Below are 19,426 nucleotides of genomic sequence, written 5' to 3' on the forward strand. Positions count from 1 at the left end.
TTTAAGTGTATTTGAGGCCTATTGTGTTATAAACATTATTAATAAAAATTTATTCAACAAAAAATATCATTTTTTTGACATATCAGTATCCTTATTTTTTTTTCAAATTGTCATATACCCTGCCCATATCTGGATCTGTTTCTATATCCATGTGAATGCTTTCTACATAACAACACAAGAAGCTAATCAAATTTGTGAAAATATTAGATCTGTCCAAGTATTAATAGAAAATAATGACGGAGAAAGAAGGGCACAAAGCCAACCTAGAAGGGCACAAAGCCAACCTAGAGAAAAGACAACTACCAACGGTAGTTTTGCTATAGGCCTGAACCCGTAAGGCAATTCATTCATATAATACCATCAATCAGGAAAAAAAAAGAGTTACATTTTTTAACAAAGAGATTAACAATTCTGTAGTATTAGTTGGTGCAACACCTTGATTTGTTTCTTCTTTTCCTTTTTGGCTATGTTTGTTTGAACGTAAATATTTTTCATCTTATTTTTTGGTGCTTGGCTCACATTTTTAAAAATTAAAAAATGTAAATAAAATCTGACTCAAATGCATCCAATTGCTAGTTTTTGCATTTGTATGTAAAATATATACATTGAAACAGTATATTTTACATATTGTTTGGGAAAATACTTTTTCATAAAAAATATTTTATGTACAAAATTATTAAAAATGTTTTTCATCTTATTTTTACATAAAACATGTTATGTAAAAAAAAATAAAAGCTAAACACTAGACGAGCTAACAATGTTGTGTGTATACATGTGTTATTCCTTGTCAAAATAAATTTTGTTTTGGTTTCAAAACCAAAAATGACTAGCCAAAATTTTTTAGGGAAGTTATTTTTCACATGTTTATGTAAAGTTTTTGCTTCAAAAAAATAGTTTCCCTATTTTTTGTTGTTGAAACACTGGAAAATAAGTAAAATGTTTTAAAAACAAACATGGAGTTTGTAAACAAGTGCAACAAAAATCAGATCCCTTGGAGTATAAAATAGTGGCTTAACTGCATTCCTCAATTAGAAAAGGTTAACTGTCAAAACGGAAGGAGACCAAAGAAAAAACAAAAATTCTTGACAAATAAGAATGTGTTTGTCACTTGAGGACAAACATGAATGTTGCCAAATGAATGTGAAAAAGGGAAATAGAATAAAATAATAAGCACCAAGAACAAAATCAATAACCTTGTCAGCAAATCAGGATCCATGTCCTCCCACTTCACTTCTTCAATAATTTCAACAATGTGCTTTATTCTGTGCTTAAACTCCACTGTTTCTAGAAGACGTAGATCATGACTCAAAAACATATTGTCACCAGGGTGGATCACCTACCAAATGCCAAATATAACATAAAAACACAACAATAAAATTCTTGGAAAACAATGGAGAATAAACTTAGACAAAATAATTATTGATAAGTTATTGACAGGAAATCAAAAACAAATGGAGCAGATTTGATTCCTAAGGCTCCTACAGAAACAGAAATCTGAATTTCAATTAAGCAGAAACAACCCCAGTAGAGCTCACCCTTCCATTCGTAATGATAGCATTAACCCCAGATTCAAGTCCAAGTTGCCTGTATAAAAATTTTGCCACCTGCAAACCATTTTCAACAGTGAGTTGGACAAGTCAATTACTTGTGTATTCAGGCATCTCCTAGAAAATAACTGACAAAAACACACTGCTGGTGCAAGGTACATGGAACTGGAGGACACAGTTCAAACAAAACCTTATCAAAACTTCAAGTGTTTTCCACTTTATCAAAAGATTCAATTGTGCTGGCTTAAGTTGAACAAATCTAGTCATGAATAGGACAATGATATTGAGACAGCAAGAAGTAGGCAAAAATTGAAGGCCTCAAAAATACCGGTACAGCTGCATGGTACCAAATATCTAGGGCAGCTTAATCCATTAACTCATTGACATTACATGGTTTTGTGAGGTTAAAATTACACCCCACATGCAGAATGGCCATTTTTATGAATAGAGATCCAATACATAGACTCCCATATATACCAAAAAAATTGGAAAATAAAGACACAAGCTAAAGATTATGGTAAATTTGGAGTTCAAGGCCAAGGGAAAACTTTAATCATGTACCCTATTAAAACAACCTCTCAACTTGTCATGAAAAATTAACAGCTAAATTTGTACTGTTGGAATGTAAAGGTCCAAAAGCCCAAGGCAAAAATTATGTACCTCATTCAGATAGCCTCTCAAATTTTCAATTGACAATTCGGACAAAACTTCTTTAAATCCCTTAGATGGTAAGCCATTTGCACCGGCTAGATCAGAGATCTTATCAATAAATGATTGAATGCTTCCTTCAACTACTGGAGATGCAGACATAAATTCATTCTCATAAAGCGGGACTAGTTGATCCAAAAAATGCAACACCTTTTTCTTATGACTGCAGGACAGCAAAAGGTATGCAATGAGTTGCAGGAAATGTCAAAAAGAAGAATGATATTCAATTTCAAAAGGCCATACAGAATTATGTAAACAGATTTGGAAACTTGAATTACCTATATGATGATGCAGCCAATTCAGAAGCCTTAGTAAATAGGAGAGCAGGAAGATCTGCATCTTGCTTGGCGTTAAATAGCATGCCTAAGCGTGCACTTCTAGAACCTTCTATCTGTGACACAGTAAAGCTCTCAAAGCTATTGTTGTCTGCATCATCATAATAACTTTAAAAAAACAATAAAAGTTTTTTTTTTTTTGGGGGGGGGGGGGGTTGTATATTAGGGCTCCCAAAAGAGGCTCTGGTCTTCCACCAAATAAATAAGACAAACCTTCAAAGAAATTAGGAGAAGACTGTAAAGACACATTGATAATAAATTGTTTTATATCAGTACACAAAAATATCCCACCTAGCGGGATTAAGATTTGTGATTCTTGTTGTATCAATACTAGAAAATAGTGAGCATTCTTGATTGATTTCACATTGTAATTATATTCTATCATATCAGCAGCAACAAATTATTGTTCAAATTCTACATATTAAAAGAAATGCAAACAAAAAAGTCTAAACACAAATTTTAGAGAAATCTATTTGTAAACAAGTTTAAAATTCTTTTAAAAGGTTCAAACAAGGATGGGCATAGTAGATATGAATTGATATTTTATTTAATACACTACTTGAACTTACCTTTTAATCTAATAATGTGGTTCCAAGTTATTTTAACATATAACTTTATCCTCATCTACTGTATTTGCCTTGAAGCCATATGTGGATATTATCCAAGCTCACGTGAGGTCAAGGATGATAGCCAGCATCACCCAAGAATCCCAAAAAGGGAAAACAAACAAAACCCCAGGTCTCTTTGACCACAAATAGTAAAGAAGGGGGCCAGGGGACTTTCCACTCCTATACATGAAACATCAATCTAAAACCACCTCTGTCCTCTTACTCAAATAATTCAAGGTAAGAATTGCTCCTAGTGTGGCAGTCCACATATAGACACAAAGACCATCCATGGGTGCCTCATTCCTCCATATAGCTTTTTGGGGGATTCAAAACCTAGCCTGTTTACATAACCCTATAAAATGAATGAACCGGAACACCACTGCTCCAGTTGGCTGAAAACCCCTCCCCCAGCCCAGTAGGGAACAGTCATAAAGAATGTCACAGAAAACTTTTAAGGAGTCAAACTCCTAAACTTGGACATTGCAACTAAAAGAAGGATCTACATGATGCCATCAGTGGATAAGTAGAGTCTCACCTATGGACATTCCTCTTTAACTTGCAAGGTTGAAAAAATCAAAAAATAAATCAAAGCAGTCTATAGCCATGCCACTTATCTGTCCAAAGCATGACTTTTGTTCTCCTGCCACCTTAAATGCAATAAATCAGGAAGAAACACCAAACACAACCTCATGATACCTTCTTTCGAGAACCCTGCCCCACAATGAGCCCTGTCCTAGTTGACCATTCAGCCTAATCAACTCCAAATTTTCCTTCCACCATCCTCACCCCCCTCCCCAGAAAAAAAAAAGAAAAAAATACATAAGACACTGAGCTGCCACTTGTCACCAAATCCTTCCCTCTGCAACTTTTTAAGTCTAAGAGCCACCATCTTAGCCAGCTAAAAGGAGATAAAACATAAGCGGGATAAGTAGACAATGTACTTTTAATAAAGGCAACCCTATCTCCTTTAGATATAGTGAGGTAGGCTGTTAGGCCTTTTATTCTTGGGATGACCGCCCTTGCATGGACTCCGATGCTCGTGCCCTTGATTACGCCAAGTGAGGTAAATCACAGGTTGGGCCTTTGGCCCTTGCGCAAGGCAAGGATCGAACTCGCAACCCACCGGATTGACTCCGGCATATTGTTCATCCGACCGTTCAACCTATGCCCTGGGGCGTTTTATTCTTTATATATGGCTGTAGGCCAGAGGATGTTTTGTGCAGTTGCAGCTGTGGCTTGGATGGCCATCCTGATTTCATAGGTTATCTTCATCCTTATCTATATGACCTGGTATGACCTGGTATATGGCCCTTGTATCTATATATTCTCTCTCAGTCTATATGTTCAATTGTTCAAAAGAGATGAGAAGATAAGTTTCCACAAACCTTACAAACCATTGGGCATGTGATTAAGAAGTAAGATAGGTTTTTAGGAGAATAAAAAACTTGATGTCAAGGAGATTTTCAAGATGGTTTTGGGAGATCAAGAAGTTAGAACTAGTCTTCATAAAAGCTTCATCAAACCACAATCAATTGCTTAACATTGGGATTGCAACCAAATCCTCCAATGTATTACTTCTTCCTTCCCATTCAAACTTAGAATTTAGAACAAATGATGAATCATGTATAGCTTCTTTGACCAGGGTTTCAAAACCAACACACACCTATATTACAAGCAGCTTTGATAAGCATCCAACAGGTAATATAGATAGTGCTAAACACAAATGTCTATGCCCCTCAACAATCATTCTACCTCACTATTGATGGAGTGCTCAAGGTTTTTTATTTTTTACCTTTTTCCTGGGGTGCATTTATTCAGTCATTATGATATTACTAACAGAATAAATGCAATAACCAACTCAAATAAAAATTCACCATTTGGTTGTAAAACCTATTACCATATATCGAATTCCTTCATGGAACAACTTGATCCCCTTCTTTGATGTGACATCAATTGCAAGAAGATGGGTCACGGGCTTCACATCATCTACAGCTGAAAGAAATTGGATCAAGGAACCAGAGTCAAATTATAAAATTCAACAAATTGTACATGGAAGGCAATGACTTTAGCTTCAGTACAGCTTACTTTCAGGAGAGTGCAAGTAACTAATAGCATTTAGCACAGAATCCTTCTCAAGAATTTCTGTAGACAGAGAGATAAATTTTGGTTTCACCTTGCCTTCCGCAATAATCTACAGAAGCACAATAAAATTAAAAAAATGACTTGGCATAAAATTAGCAAACATCTTTGTCAAAATGAATAAATAGCTAAACATAATTGAAAATTTCAAAATCTCACTAGACAGAAAGTACCTGTGGGTTGTACCGAGGAATCCCACTTTCAGAGAGAAATTTGTCCAGTGCATCAGTCTGAGAATTTATATGACCATAGTAAACTTGTTCCTGGATTCTTTGAAGCTCATCGGTCATTGCATTCATAAGAGCATCCTGGACGTATTAAATCCAAAAAGTTTTGATTGTATCATTCAAGGGTATTTATGCAGGAACTGACCACAAATGTTGACAATTGAATCGTAGAGTTTAGAATGATGAGGAGCAAATTCTAAAACTAAAGATAGTAGGAAGAAAATTACCCAATCATATGCAATGTCACTAACAAGAATAAAACGCTTTGTCTTGCAAACCCATTGACAGAGGATGTTGGCAACAACCTCTAAAGAGATATAATAAGTGTATTAAAATTTGTTCTAACATTGATCTGGGATATTTTGATGACAAAGGACCATTGTGGGAACATCGCTAGCCTTAATTTTGATGTTGTATGCATCAAAGGTACTTTTGTTAAGTAATCTCCTAGGGGTTTTTTTGGTAATTCTAATTATATGTTAGGGTGTTATTAGAGTGTGTAGATTTTATTTATCAGCTTTCATTTAGTGTCTTAATAGGAAAAGGATTTTCCTAATCCTAGTAGGAATAGCATTACCATTACTTAATAAATATCATCCTATTTCTCTTTTTCATTAGTGAATAAAACAATTACTACAGTTTTCTCTAAGCATATTATCAATTCTCAGAATAGAGTGACACAATGCTAAACTTAACTGTGATGCCCAGAAGATAATCTCTCTCTTTCCTAATCTTTCAATTTTCAGATTCTTATTTTCATAAACCTACTTTTAGACTTCTTTTCAGACCCCAAATTTCATCTTCCCAGCTATATTGTACCTCTAAATTGCCTACCAACCCATTACATACCTAAACCCTAGCCTTTTCAACAAATTTCCTAAGCCTTCTATTCATGAATAAGCCTCCAATCAGTTGGTATTCTCAGAATACCAGATCTATCCTACATCACCCACACAAGTAGTTTTTGTGCTAATTGTCAAGGGAAATCAAGAAGGATCCCACATAAGAACCATAGCTATTGCAAGGGGATATATAACATGCTGACAGAAATATAATCAAAACATTAAAAGATCGAACAAAAAATTATCACTATCAAAAACATAAGCTAAAAGCAGGAGAAATTGATTATTATGAGGAAGAAAAAGATGCAGCAAAAGACTAAAGCGAGTACCTCATTAGCATCCAAGACAAGTCCATTCATCAAGAGACAGCATTGAAGTTTAGCTAAACCCAGCTTAAAAACAAACATGGAGCTTTCCTGAGATAGCTCATTGAAAATCTGCTCCTTTTCCAGTCTTAGTAAAGTATCTTGGGGTGGAGATTTAGCCTTTGGTCTACAGAAATAATAATATATACCTATTAATAGATTATTGAAGGAACAAATTAAAAGAATGAAACTGTCAACATCTACAGCAAGACTAATTTTATTTTACAAGCATATATTGACAACAATACGACATAGTAAAGGATAACTGATGTAATTATAAAATAGACATACAGAATGATCAGAAGCACCATTTTACTCAGAATCATCAACTCAATTATAGTCTCTGTGAGACTCGAAATAGATTAATTTCAAAACTAAAAGGGTTGGGGGGGGGGGGGGGGTGTTTGAAATGGAGGATGACAGACTTACAATAATGTCTCAACAAATGCCCCTTCCACGTGGTGCATTTCAGGAGCATCTTCCACAGGATCTGCCGATTCAATCCGCAATCTATTTATCTGCCATATTCAGGAAAAATGATATTCAAATTGGAGAAGCTTGAGGTGAATCAGGTCATGCAACCTTAAGACACGTGGCATGCTTATAGATAGACTACATAATGGCTTCCGAAGTAGCCAATGCAGTGGAATCACACATCTCAATATGTGGACAAGGTCAGACACCTTAGATGTTGATGAATCTTCTCTTATGAGGCATGGCTGAAAATTTCTATCTAAAATTTTCCAGCTATGCAGATTAACAACAGTGTTAAATAATGCCTGTTGCTAAACTGTGAGGTGAGTGAATGAAATTGAGAAAGTTCATAGAAAAAGAGGTCGAGGAAGACTAAAAAAACTTAGTGAGAAACCCTTAAACATGACATAGGATTTAATGACCTTACAGAGGATATGGCCATGGATAGAGATGGTTGGAGGTCTAAAATTCATATAGCCAACTCCACCTAGTGGGACTAAGGCTTGTGATGGTTTTTCTTGTTGTTGTGCAGATATTAACAACTCAGTTTAGTTTCCTCAATCTATCCAGTGCCAAAACCAGCTACTAGTTAGAACTTGACAAGAAAGCACAGCACAGATATGGTCAGTCCAATGGGCATTACTTCTGTCCACTTTCCTGGAATATGTTAGTAACTGAATTCATTGATTTTATTATTTCAGTCAAATATACAAGCATGCCCTTTCTGACACGGGAACAATGATCCATTCTCTTGAACAATAAAACATCAAATTCCTAAGTTTAAGAACAAATCTGACTCTTTTCCAAACACTTCAGAATTCCAAGGATGAAAGAACAAGAGATGGCAAAATGACATTGCAGAATTAGAATGACAGGGTCGACTATAAAGTGGGATCAAGAAGATTGTTTATAACTCCTTTTGTTTCTTGATCTTAGAATTTCAAAGAGGGGTCAGTCCTACATCTATCTATTCATAGGCCATTAGTCAGTACTAGTTCTTTCCTTGTACTATACTTTTTAGGTCATTCTGTAACGGGTTTCCTGTACCTTGTACTCTTCTTCATATAATTATTGTTCAGGTAATTACAGACAATAAGAGAAAATATGCAGCAATAAAACAGTAGAACAGTAAGCGAGAAACAGACTCAGAAATGATGTTTTGCACCACATAAAAATTGACACATATACCAATAAGAATGGTGAAATTCCACATTCATACATTGCTCAAAAACTGGAAAGCCATTTGATTCCCATGATGTTCCTTAATATAAATAAAAAGTCGTATAATCTGCAAAACAGAGTCATCAACAGTCTCAATCAGCATCAAAGACAGTTAAGAACAACTGAATGGAATCACAGTGGAAGAGGCTGCTTAAAACAATATAATCTGGCAGGATAAATTATAGTGTTGCAGAAAGATTTTCTAGTGGCCAAGATGTATACACATTTTTATGGGTAAGATTATCTCAAGACTTTCTCTTTAGTGGCTAAATTGCAACTTGTCTTTTTATTACTCAAATTGTTGTGTTGCCTCGTCATCAAATTAATGTTAATAATTCCTTCATGCATGATAATCTTAATGAAGAAGTCTATGCGGATATGGAGAAGCTTTGTTGCTCATGGAGAAGTATGGACTTAGTGTGGAGACCAAAAAAAAACCTTGCATGAACTATGACAACCTCCACGGACTTGATGTAGCAAATTCAATGGTATTGTGATGGTATTTCAATTTAGAGATGTGCTATCAATCATTTTTTAGCTATCATCATTATGCCAAAGGTAGTATGATTGATAGTTTATGTTGAAGATATTGTGATAATTGATAATAATATGGGTATAAAAAGGCTAAATCATGTCTAGCATCTCCCAAAACTTTGGTTCTGGTTCTAGGACTTGGGTTCGACTCTTGTTAATACATATTTGTTTGCATTATCCAGGTTTATCGTGCACTCTCATTCTGTACCTTAATTTTAGTATTTACACGTGCAAACAAGAGGTTGCATGAGAGGGGAGAGGAGGGGGAGGGGGGAGCATTAGAAACTTGATATAAATTGTTGGAACCTTTCCATAATAGTTTAAGCTTTTAGAATAAACGGCAACTTAACATTGGTAATATAGTATTTATAATTAATCATAATACAATAGTTCATTCGTCCTTATCTTAAGTTTTATTGCATGTCACTCAAAGCATTTTACAAATGTTATTTGGATAATTCTACTACTGCAGTTGACAACATAAGGAGAAAAGCTCACATGTATTGGACCTGTGCTACTTATTTGTTGGATGACCTACAAGTTCACAATTGGGTAACCAGAAGCTTTGAGCTTTTTCTTCCATATTATTGGCTTTCATTAGGTTACATAAGTTCTGGTGATAAAGTTTTTGTTTGCTTGAAGTTGGCACCCTCCACATCTGCCTCAGACCAGATTTTCAGCCCCTCATTCCTTTCTTTATGATGTGCCAACCCAAGGATAACGAGCATTCATTTCGTTCTATTAAGGGTTCTATTTTACTCGTGTGTGTGTGGGGTGGCATAGTAGTTCCTCTTTACTTCCCTTTCTTTTCATTTGCTAATTTTCTTTATTTTGGAGAAGCAACCTTAGTTTTCTTTTGTATAAGCCCTAATAAAAAAGCTGGTGTTTCTGTTTGCCATCTACCAAAAAAGTTATTTGGATACTAATTACTTGTTCCTTCTACCACAACCCCAATTTCTTTTAAACATCAATATGAGATTAAAATAAAATAAATATCTGCTCTCAGAATTGGAGTTTGAGTTAAACCGCCTTCTTTCAGAGTATACTTCAAAGGTTATTAACATAAAAAAAATTATTGATTTACAAGAGAACCAAGAGACAAGGAAGACAAAGAGATCAGATAAAGGAGACCAAACAACGGCTGCAGCCACTAATTGTCCATTAACAATCTATTTGTCTTCTATACTCAAGTTTTTAAAGCTACTTATAACATAATCACTAATATTTCTAAATCCAATAGCACGAACAATTATAGAATAAGCAATTAATTCTGAACAACTCTTAAAAGGAGGGAAGGGAAAAGGACAAAATGGGGAAGTAACCGCATTTTGCAATCGCAACCACTGTGACCTCCTCAAATCCATTTGACTTGAAAAAACACTACCCCACCTTATCAGAAAGAAATGGTAAATTGGCAGTGAATAAGATAGAGAGAAGCATTACCAAACTGGAGACATCTTCCCCAACGCGATTAGCATTTTCAATACCAGCCGAAGGAATTTCCCCACCGTTCTTTTCAATTGTATTGATGAACTTGGTAGAGAACAGTATCACCCCAAATCTCATGGGAAGATTATTCTCATACAAAGAAATAATCATGTCAATGGACTTCAGGAACCAAGGAAAAGAAAAATTATATGAGCAATCAGGGCAATAAAAAGATCCAGACACTAGGAACTCAGATCACTTAGCAAAAGAATAAGGACTTGCCTCAAGACCACAAGCGTATCCAGGATCCAAAACAAAAACTGCATGGTACAAATTCTTACGAATGTAGCGTAGCTGTCCAGGAAAGACAGGCATCAAAATCTGCAGCAGCACCAGCAACAAAATAAGATACAGAAACCATTTAATGGAGCTCTATCACATTCTCAAAGGCATTAAAAGTTCCCCAAGCCAAAAACTGAAACATTTGAACAAAATTAAGTACCTCATTGATATTGGTCCGCCATCGCTTGTACATGGCATCTTCCTCCAAGTTGTTAAGGTAATGAACATGAGTTGAACGGAAATCAACACGAAATGTGTCAGACTCAGAAGAAGGTAAAGTTGATAGGAGCTTCCGTATAGCGCTTGGAGGAATCTAGATTTTTAGCAACATATTTTAGTTGATAATCTCAGGCCCAATCTAGTAGCTAGTCTTATAAAACAATAACATAGTACTGAGATGAAACCTCAAGTGCAATACCAATATGCATGCTTGACAATATTCAATTAATGTTTTCCATATGTACACAGATAAATCTTTAAAGCAACCAAAATTTTCTCCTTTCTACAAAATGAAATTTCATAATAATGAAATTCTTCATGTCTTCCAACTATATCTTCAAGTTGCCAACCAGGATATCCAGAAGACCAGAAATGAGCAACCCCATCAAATTACATGGTGAAGACTTATATCAAACTACATCATGACCTCATCATGCTTACTGAAGTTAGGGGGGGAAAAATACTCCAGAGATAAAAATTAATGCACATGCATCTTAACCAAACTCTTCCCACCAGGGTAAAGACTTTAAATATATTTATTTTTCTCTTGTCAGCACTCAGCCATGTCTGGATGCACAACAATGCATATGGCATGTACTACACAAAGTGGAAAACACCCTCTAGCTAAGCTAGAACCCCACCTACATGTTACCCTTGAAAAAGATCCAAGCTCTAGGTCTTCGACTAACCTGATTAAGTAAATAGTAGGCAAATGAAGATAAATGAACACCAAATAACTTGATTGGAAGAAAGGAATACCAAGAATTATCTAAGACATATAATAGCTTAAAAGAGGAAGGAATTGAAGCCATGGGAACATATATTAGACAAGGTAATAATTAAGCCAAATGGACAATTCAAGGACAATACCAATCTCAAGTGCATCATATAATGATGTGTAAGAGTAAACAGAATACCTTCAACCTCAAATATTGATCAGACAGAGATAACTCCTGATGAACCATGTCAACCAACCTGCAAAAATAAATCAGTATACACCAGAAAATATAACATAAAAGAAAGTTCAGTTAAACAGAAAATATTACACAAACTATCAAAAGTCAAGAGCTCAAGTATGCAGTAGCTGTTCATCTTGTAGGTTTTAAGCATCCAGGTCATCCAGTCAAAAGCCATGCAATCAGTGACAATTATAAGTTTTCACAAAGTATCAATTCTACACCCTTAAAAGAGTTCATTTGCAAGACGTCTTGTGTACTCTGCAGGTTCAATTTTGAGACATGTAAATTAGTCTTGCACAAGGCAGAGACAACGTTTCAGTAATCCTATATGATCATGAGTTCAGAAATAACAAAAAAGTTATGTGGTTGATAGCTAACGTGGACATCTTCAAACATGGGATTAGGTAATAACATCCTTCATGAGTGCTTTCACATTACCCTGTAGTATTATTTGCCTTCGAGGACACAAAAGCATCATTAGCATGTAACTCCAGAATAGTGACTTAGAAACACATACAAAATAAATAATACTCAATCCAAGTTGTTTCTTATAGGGTGGGGAAGGAGAAGAAACTTCTGTTATAATAGTTTGCCAATCTACACTCATAAAAGCTCACTTGAGAAATCAAAGGAAGCTATATTTTCCCTTCATTTTTTTTATTAAATGAAATGTGCCTTGTCCTTAATGTAAATCCTCATTATATCTGTCAAGCGCTCAATAATCATTTATAAAGTGCTCTTGCTTTCTAATAAAAAAAAAAATATCATCCACAAAACAGAAGGTACAAATATGGTTAACAAGAATAGTCTCAAACTGAAAATACTAAAAAATTAAAATAAAGAGTCAGAGGACTGAAACATTACATGTAAAGGTCAATTTCTTCAACGTTGATTAAAGCGCCATTCAAAGCCATTAAGGACTTGCCAGGAGGCATCATTCGCTGGTTTGCAATTATTTCATCCTTGATTGAATCATTCAGCTGGATGATGTTTAAAGTGCATTAAGATTTATCGGCCAACTAGAACAACACTTAATATCTGTTACAACTATTCCCACATGCCAAAAATATTTCAATTTTACTGAACATGCAGCATACTTTACCTTCATACGGGATAGAGAAGATACAACACTAGGGAAATTTTGATTGATTTCTTGCATTGACTGCAAAGGATCAGAGGCATGAACAATCCTTTGTGCAGTTTGGTGCCCTAAATCTGCAGAGGAGCTAAGATGTAAGCTCATTAAACAAACTCCAAAATAAGAAATTTATCATGAATCTGCTAATTGGTAATTATGGTAATTACCCTTTAATTCCCAAACATCAAGTGTATCAGATATTGTCGATGACAGAAGATAATCCCTAAAAGCCATTATTTCAGAGGTTAGTTCAGGTTTGCGTTCCTGCATGAGGACAAAAAAGAAGATAACATTAATTGTCCATTGCTTAATCAATATGTTATGTAATCATATTTCAATAAACCTCCACTAAATATGATATTCCTGTAGTCAATGTTCCAAGAAGGGGTCTTCAACATGTGAAAAAGGCCATCAAAAATGTTATTAGATTTTGACATAATAAAAGTTAATCTATATCAATAAAATCTAACAACCTGTAACTTAACAAGTTCTAATTTTTTAATTTTTCAAATCATTCCATTTCACAGACAAGCCATGTAAGCCATAGAGCAAAAAAAGGAAGCCAATGCGTGTTGGATTGGTAAGCTATAGATAAAGCAATTACATAAACTAACCCCTAACCTAAACCAAACTCTATAACAAACCCCAACTATATAAAAGTAGACTCACAAAATCCCTCTCCAAATGAAAGAATGAAAACAAGTCACAAGCATACATCAATGCTATGCTATGCTATGCTATGCTATGGATGATCTACTCTTCAAAATACTTCAAAATAGGTGTTGCAACCAAATTTGACATGTACAACAAGAAAAATAGAAATACTTTTGGGGCATGCCATGTACCATGTGGGATCTCCGTTGAAGTTAGGTCTGAACAAACCTTGAAAATGAGATGCTTGATCTTTCGTTTTTACTTTTCTGTTTGGATGTTACTTATACACCAAGCATATGAAGTGATGTTTTGTACAATGGCAATCAGATGTTAAAATTATCATTTTATTTATTCTTTTTTCCAAAATTGTTAACTTTTAACTTTACTGCATGTATTTTTGGTGTAATGGTAATATAATTGATATAGTAACTTTATTTCTGTATGTTGAAGTTTGTTAGGTACTGATGCAAGATGAAGGTGTCCAATCTTCTAATTCAAAGAAAATAAAATAAAAAGCCAGGTTATGCAAATGTTACTAGATTATCTTGCTACTTAAAGGCCTTACAATATAATGGCACCAATAGAAATTAATGGAAAACTAGAATTCATGTAACTGATGAACCCACCTAGTGGGGTTAAGGTATGTGGTTGTCGTTGTTATTTTCCTATCTAAAAAATCAAGGAGATTAACCAACAAATTAATTCAAAATTAGAGCTAAGATGAGATAAAAAAATACCAATAGATTGTTAAAAAGCTACAAACTTAACTCAGTTACTTGGCCTCTTAATCATTTTAAAATGGGTAATATCAATTTAGTAAACTGTAAGAAAAAACTATCTAGGGATATGCAGGAAAATATAGAAAATATTTCCTCTCTGTTAATTAAAGTAAATCATTAGTTTTCACAAAATTTATTGATGTGCCAAAGTTGACTAATGAGACAATTTAACGTTTGAAACTTGTCACATAATTTTAACAGTTATAGCATGACAGAGAACCATAGCAGCCGTTGGCAACTAGTCACCAGATTTTCTCTCACATATCAAGCTGGCCACAGTTTTTAAATCCAGGAATATCTAGAGAACAGACAAATGACTTTTTCCTATTCCTCCCTCCCTGATATTTTCTCAGACCTGTCAATGTGAAATCGTTAATCACATCCATAACCATTGCTATACCCAAAATATGTCCAAGTTACTGTGTGGACATGGGCAAAAAGAACTAATATAGGAAGTCCATGTAACACAGAGCTGAAAGAATATAACCCAAAGCAGTGAATGCATAAACAAGAAGGGGAAGAAACTTTGTGCAAACATGATTGAAGTTCTCCTTCCGTTACTATAACAAATTAAGGATAGGGTTTAATAAGCACTATTGACAGAATTTGAGCAGAAAACCTAATTCAATTTTATTCCAAGGATAAGTCTAAATATATACAGTTTTGGAGAGTCAACAAACCACTTCCCTAAAATTATAGGACATTAACTTAACAACCTAAACTGAAACCTTAGAATTAGGGATAAGAGGATAAGTCCACTAATGGATCAGCAGCTAGCCACTAAACTATGAGTCAGCTTGACAATTAGACTGCAACCTCTTATTCAAAGATAAGATAGGAAGATAGGATAGGATTACACACTTATCTCTCAACAACCATACATATTGCAATAACGTAAAAAATGTTTTAATAGTTGTGAAGGGTGTCCATAATAAATGTTAGCTTCTAGCAGCCATACAAAAGTAAAAGAAAAAAAGAGAGAGTAAAACAAGAACCCAAAGTAACTGATTTAATCATATTCGTTTTCTCCTCTCTCGATATCTCCTCTCCTTTATACTTTCTCAAACCCCATAACAACCATGAAATTTTTTTGTTCTCAAGTAGTCTTCTTTAACAAAAGCATATACATACAATAACTCTTGTTATATATTTCTAATAGGCATCGAAATGATTTATTGTAGGATTTGAATGAGTTTTGCTTTTACAAATTGTAATAAATTTTAGTAGAAACAGTGGATATAGAGTTTTTCACTGATATTACAAGCCAATCTCCAAGGAAATGAGAAATATAACAATCATTTGTTTGGAAAGCAAATGAACATTTTAGAGCATATTTGATTTTGTTACTAGTTATCACATAATTGTTTTTCAGTTCACTTTCAATTTTTGTGTTCAATTTTGTTTTCATTTTTTACAAAACAGAAACTAAATATTGTGTTTGCTAATGTTGGCTTTTCACAATATTTTGAAAATAAAAGGAGAAAATGTTTTCCAACAAAATTTTGGTATTTTATCGGGTGATTAAATAATATAGACAAATCTTTCATATTGACAAAAATAACTTCTTCCAAAAATATTTCGACTTTCACCTTCTCTTCTTCCTCAGGAAGCAAACCCCAAAGTTGCTGGTAGCTCTTTCCCACTGCCTGAGGCACCAGCAGTGGGGTTTGTCGAACCGTCACTAACAGTGAAGAGGAAGAAAGTGAAAAAAGAAAATGAAGAAAAAAAATATAAGAAGAACAGGCAAAAACAGAAGAACAAGAAGAAAGAAGATGTTTTTTGACAACTGGACCAGTGGCAGCAGAAGAATAAGAGGAGATGTGGATGAAGAGCAGAAGTTGAAGAAGAAGAAGAAGATAATAAGGAATGAAGAAGAAGAAGGTAATAAGGAGCTGAACAAGAACATGAGCAGCAGAGCTGAGCCTCCAGTCATAGGAAAAACTGAAAATGAAAACAGAAAAAATGAACATGGAGATATTTTGGTGTTTGCTTGTTTGTCCACAAAAATGGAATGTCTTCTTATTGGAAACGAAAACAGAGCCAAACAATGTTTTTGTTATTTTTTCTCCCAAAAATTTTAAACATGAAAAAAGAACTGGAAACATTGCCAAAATCATTGGAGGTTTTACATTTTCAGATTTGAGGTTTGACACCAAAAGGGTACTGTGATCAGAAAACAGCAGATCAGAAGGAAAAGTGAATTGTGGCAAACATATAGAGAACATGCTTGGGGAAATCTCAACAATTAAAGAAGCTATAGAAGTGACCAAAAACACTGCAACATAGAATTGAAAACTGCACAGAGAAATCATTTGGGAAACAAACCAGAATTCTAGAGAAGATGAACCCTCTAACTTCTTGGCTGAGATCTTCAGTATGAGGATCTTCAAGAGTTACACCTGCAACTCAGACATCAATCATTTTTAGAATCTCTCAAAAAATCAATAACTTTAATAATAGATTTTTACAGGAAGGATAAATTAGGGACGGGAAAAACATCATATTTGAATGGATAAATTGACCGTACACCCCCTGAACTTTCGCCCCTAGGCACGGACACTCCCTGAACTTTTGAAATTCACTCAATCAATCCCTGAACTCCCCAAAATTAGCCACGACACCCCCTCAAAGGGCCAGAGTTCAGGGGGGTGTCGTGGCTAATTCAGGGGGTGTTTGGTCAATTTACCCTATTTAAATCACTCCCAAATGGAAATGGGACAAAATAAGCAGTTTCAATAACAAAGCCTCCTTTTGAAATGAGAAACAAGCTACTAAAATTAAAGTATTGTTCTAAAGGCATCAAACGAAGAGATCGCTAGAACCTACTGTTTATACAGGGAAAAACCAAAGAACACATTGTACAAAAGAAGCAAAATAGTAACATTGAGACTCGATAATTCACCCATAGAGAAAATTGATTGATTAAAAATGGGCAGCATAGTACATTTTTCAATTTAGAGTAGTTTCATGTCCGTGAGTAAATGAGATGACAATTTTCAACCATACCCACTACAGAACCATGCTACCAGCCAGTTTTGAAGATGGAGCATCAAGTCAGCAATTAACATGAGTTAAGCATGCACCTTTTTTTATTGCACTGTCATCCATAGCCTTGTATTCCATGTTCTTTAGAGCAAGTTCTACACCATAACCACCCAAATTTAAAGTATCACTGGCACCAACAGCTGCACAATGGCCACTTTTTGTTTCACAGCCAGAAGGCAATACAGGTCTAACAACATACTTAACTTTTCCCTGGAAATTAAAAAAGCATTTGTCAACTGCAAAATCCATTAGAGGAAAAGAAAACTGTGAACATCTATGAGTGCCAAAAATAAAAAAGGCATAGAGAATTCAAGGTTAAAATGAACTAGTATGGAAATACAATTTAGAGAACAGAGAGAATGCTGAGGAACTATCTAGCGCATGATCATTTGATAGTTGTTTTACAAAAAGAAATGTTTCACTTGGCCAAACCAACGATAAGGAGCCCTATAGCCTTGAAATAATCATTTCAACACAAGATAGTGACAAGTGATGAGATAGATCTGCACAATATCAGCAGAACAATTATAATGAGAAGCGATTTGCCTATTTCAGGTTCTAGGACCTGTTATCATGGGATCCAAAGAGATTATTGATCTAATTGATACACATGGCAGATAACTGAATACACAATGCCATTTTACTTAAGAAAACCGGAATCTAGGAAAGAGCATTGTCGTTGATAAAATTCCTATAAAACCATAAAATTTCTTGAAGCCCGTGAAAAAATAAAGTGGACGACTAGAAGGAAGTTGGCAAGCATCTCTCAATTATGATTAAAATCCTTAGTTGTACACGTGGGAGCTGATGTGGCAGTGGATACAGTGCAGAGCGTGTGGAGGGCAGTTTTGAGGGTGAGGGAGTACTTGGTAGTAGGTCCTTTGGCAGGGTCCTTATTATGTGGATGGGAGTCCTTTGGAGAGAGAAAAGGTTGAAAATGGTCCTTCTCTTTGGATGTTGGAATGATGACTTTCTTTGGGTTTTCTTGGGTCTTAATGAGCTAGTTGTAGCAATCCTAAAGCCTCCTTTATGGGAGGAGTTATCTGATGTGGATTTCAACTTGGTGTTGGGTGGAACTTTGAGTGAAGTTTAATATGATTAGTTTTACTCCGGAAGATTAGACCAGCCTTCCTGTGATGCTTTCATTGATGAGTTGAGTACAATTGAATTATCTTTGTCTTGCCATGACTTGGTCAAGAATTAGAGACTTCCCATGTCCAGGAGTGTGATTCTTCTATCATTAGATTTGGAGTGATAGGTTACCACTTTGCCAGTTTGTAGCCCTTACCTGTGTTCCTCAATTATGGAGGGACTAAAAATGAAACAACTCCTTTCAAATTTGAGAACATATGGCATGAGACGCAGGGCTTCAAGGAGAAATTAGTTTGGTTGTTGAATGGTTATTTAATAGAAGGAAGCTTGAATTAGACTATGGAGAGAAAGTTGGAGTTGCTTCTTGAAGAGGATTTGAAGAAGTGGAGGTTGCCCACATGAAGGGACATGAGGTTTAGCAATCTGGTAGTCTGTCTTTGGAGGGCAAGGAATGGCCAGCTTAGACAATTTTTAACAAGGACAAGGCTCTTACACTTGAGTATGTTTGCCTTGGTCTCTAATCACGGTGTTCTTCTGAAGAGTTTGAATGCGTCATTCATCACATTTATCTTGAAGAAGGAACATTAACCCACTAGTCAATGTCTACATAATATTGACTGTACCATGTTACCTGAAGGATGTTGTGTACCCATGGACACTGCATATGACAAAGGGTGGTAAGAATATGAGATACATAGCCACCCCTTAGCCCAACTGAACCCTTGGATTCTCTCTAATGTGTAATTCTAATGATATTTCAAGAAAACAGG

At 35.1% G+C, this 19,426-nt stretch overlaps 1 protein-coding gene across 1 annotated transcript in view; it reads right to left on the minus strand.

The window, feature by feature from the left end:
• The window catches only part of LOC127802369 (UDP-glucose:glycoprotein glucosyltransferase), a 31,832-nt gene that overhangs the window by 9,346 nt on the left and 3,060 nt on the right, over positions 1 to 19,426 (minus strand). The window contains exons 4-22 of the mRNA XM_052338132.1: positions 17,603 to 17,774; positions 16,845 to 16,918; positions 13,254 to 13,350; positions 13,051 to 13,163; positions 12,813 to 12,928; positions 11,907 to 11,964; positions 10,931 to 11,083; positions 10,711 to 10,809; positions 10,444 to 10,608; positions 8,465 to 8,533; positions 7,201 to 7,289; positions 6,736 to 6,898; positions 5,511 to 5,645; positions 5,284 to 5,389; positions 5,096 to 5,190; positions 2,534 to 2,646; positions 2,208 to 2,418; positions 1,536 to 1,604; positions 1,194 to 1,336 (exon numbers count right to left, since the gene is read on the minus strand). Of these exons, the coding sequence (XP_052194092.1) occupies positions 1,194 to 1,336; positions 1,536 to 1,604; positions 2,208 to 2,418; positions 2,534 to 2,646; positions 5,096 to 5,190; positions 5,284 to 5,389; positions 5,511 to 5,645; positions 6,736 to 6,898; positions 7,201 to 7,289; positions 8,465 to 8,533; positions 10,444 to 10,608; positions 10,711 to 10,809; positions 10,931 to 11,083; positions 11,907 to 11,964; positions 12,813 to 12,928; positions 13,051 to 13,163; positions 13,254 to 13,350; positions 16,845 to 16,918; positions 17,603 to 17,774 (2,240 nt within the window). The remainder of the gene's footprint in view (positions 1 to 1,193; positions 1,337 to 1,535; positions 1,605 to 2,207; positions 2,419 to 2,533; positions 2,647 to 5,095; positions 5,191 to 5,283; positions 5,390 to 5,510; positions 5,646 to 6,735; positions 6,899 to 7,200; positions 7,290 to 8,464; positions 8,534 to 10,443; positions 10,609 to 10,710; positions 10,810 to 10,930; positions 11,084 to 11,906; positions 11,965 to 12,812; positions 12,929 to 13,050; positions 13,164 to 13,253; positions 13,351 to 16,844; positions 16,919 to 17,602; positions 17,775 to 19,426) is intronic.

The sequence above is a fragment of the Diospyros lotus genome, chromosome 5, assembly GCF_014633365.1.
Source record: "Diospyros lotus cultivar Yz01 chromosome 5, ASM1463336v1, whole genome shotgun sequence".
Lineage (NCBI taxonomy): Eukaryota > Viridiplantae > Streptophyta > Magnoliopsida > Ericales > Ebenaceae > Diospyros > Diospyros lotus.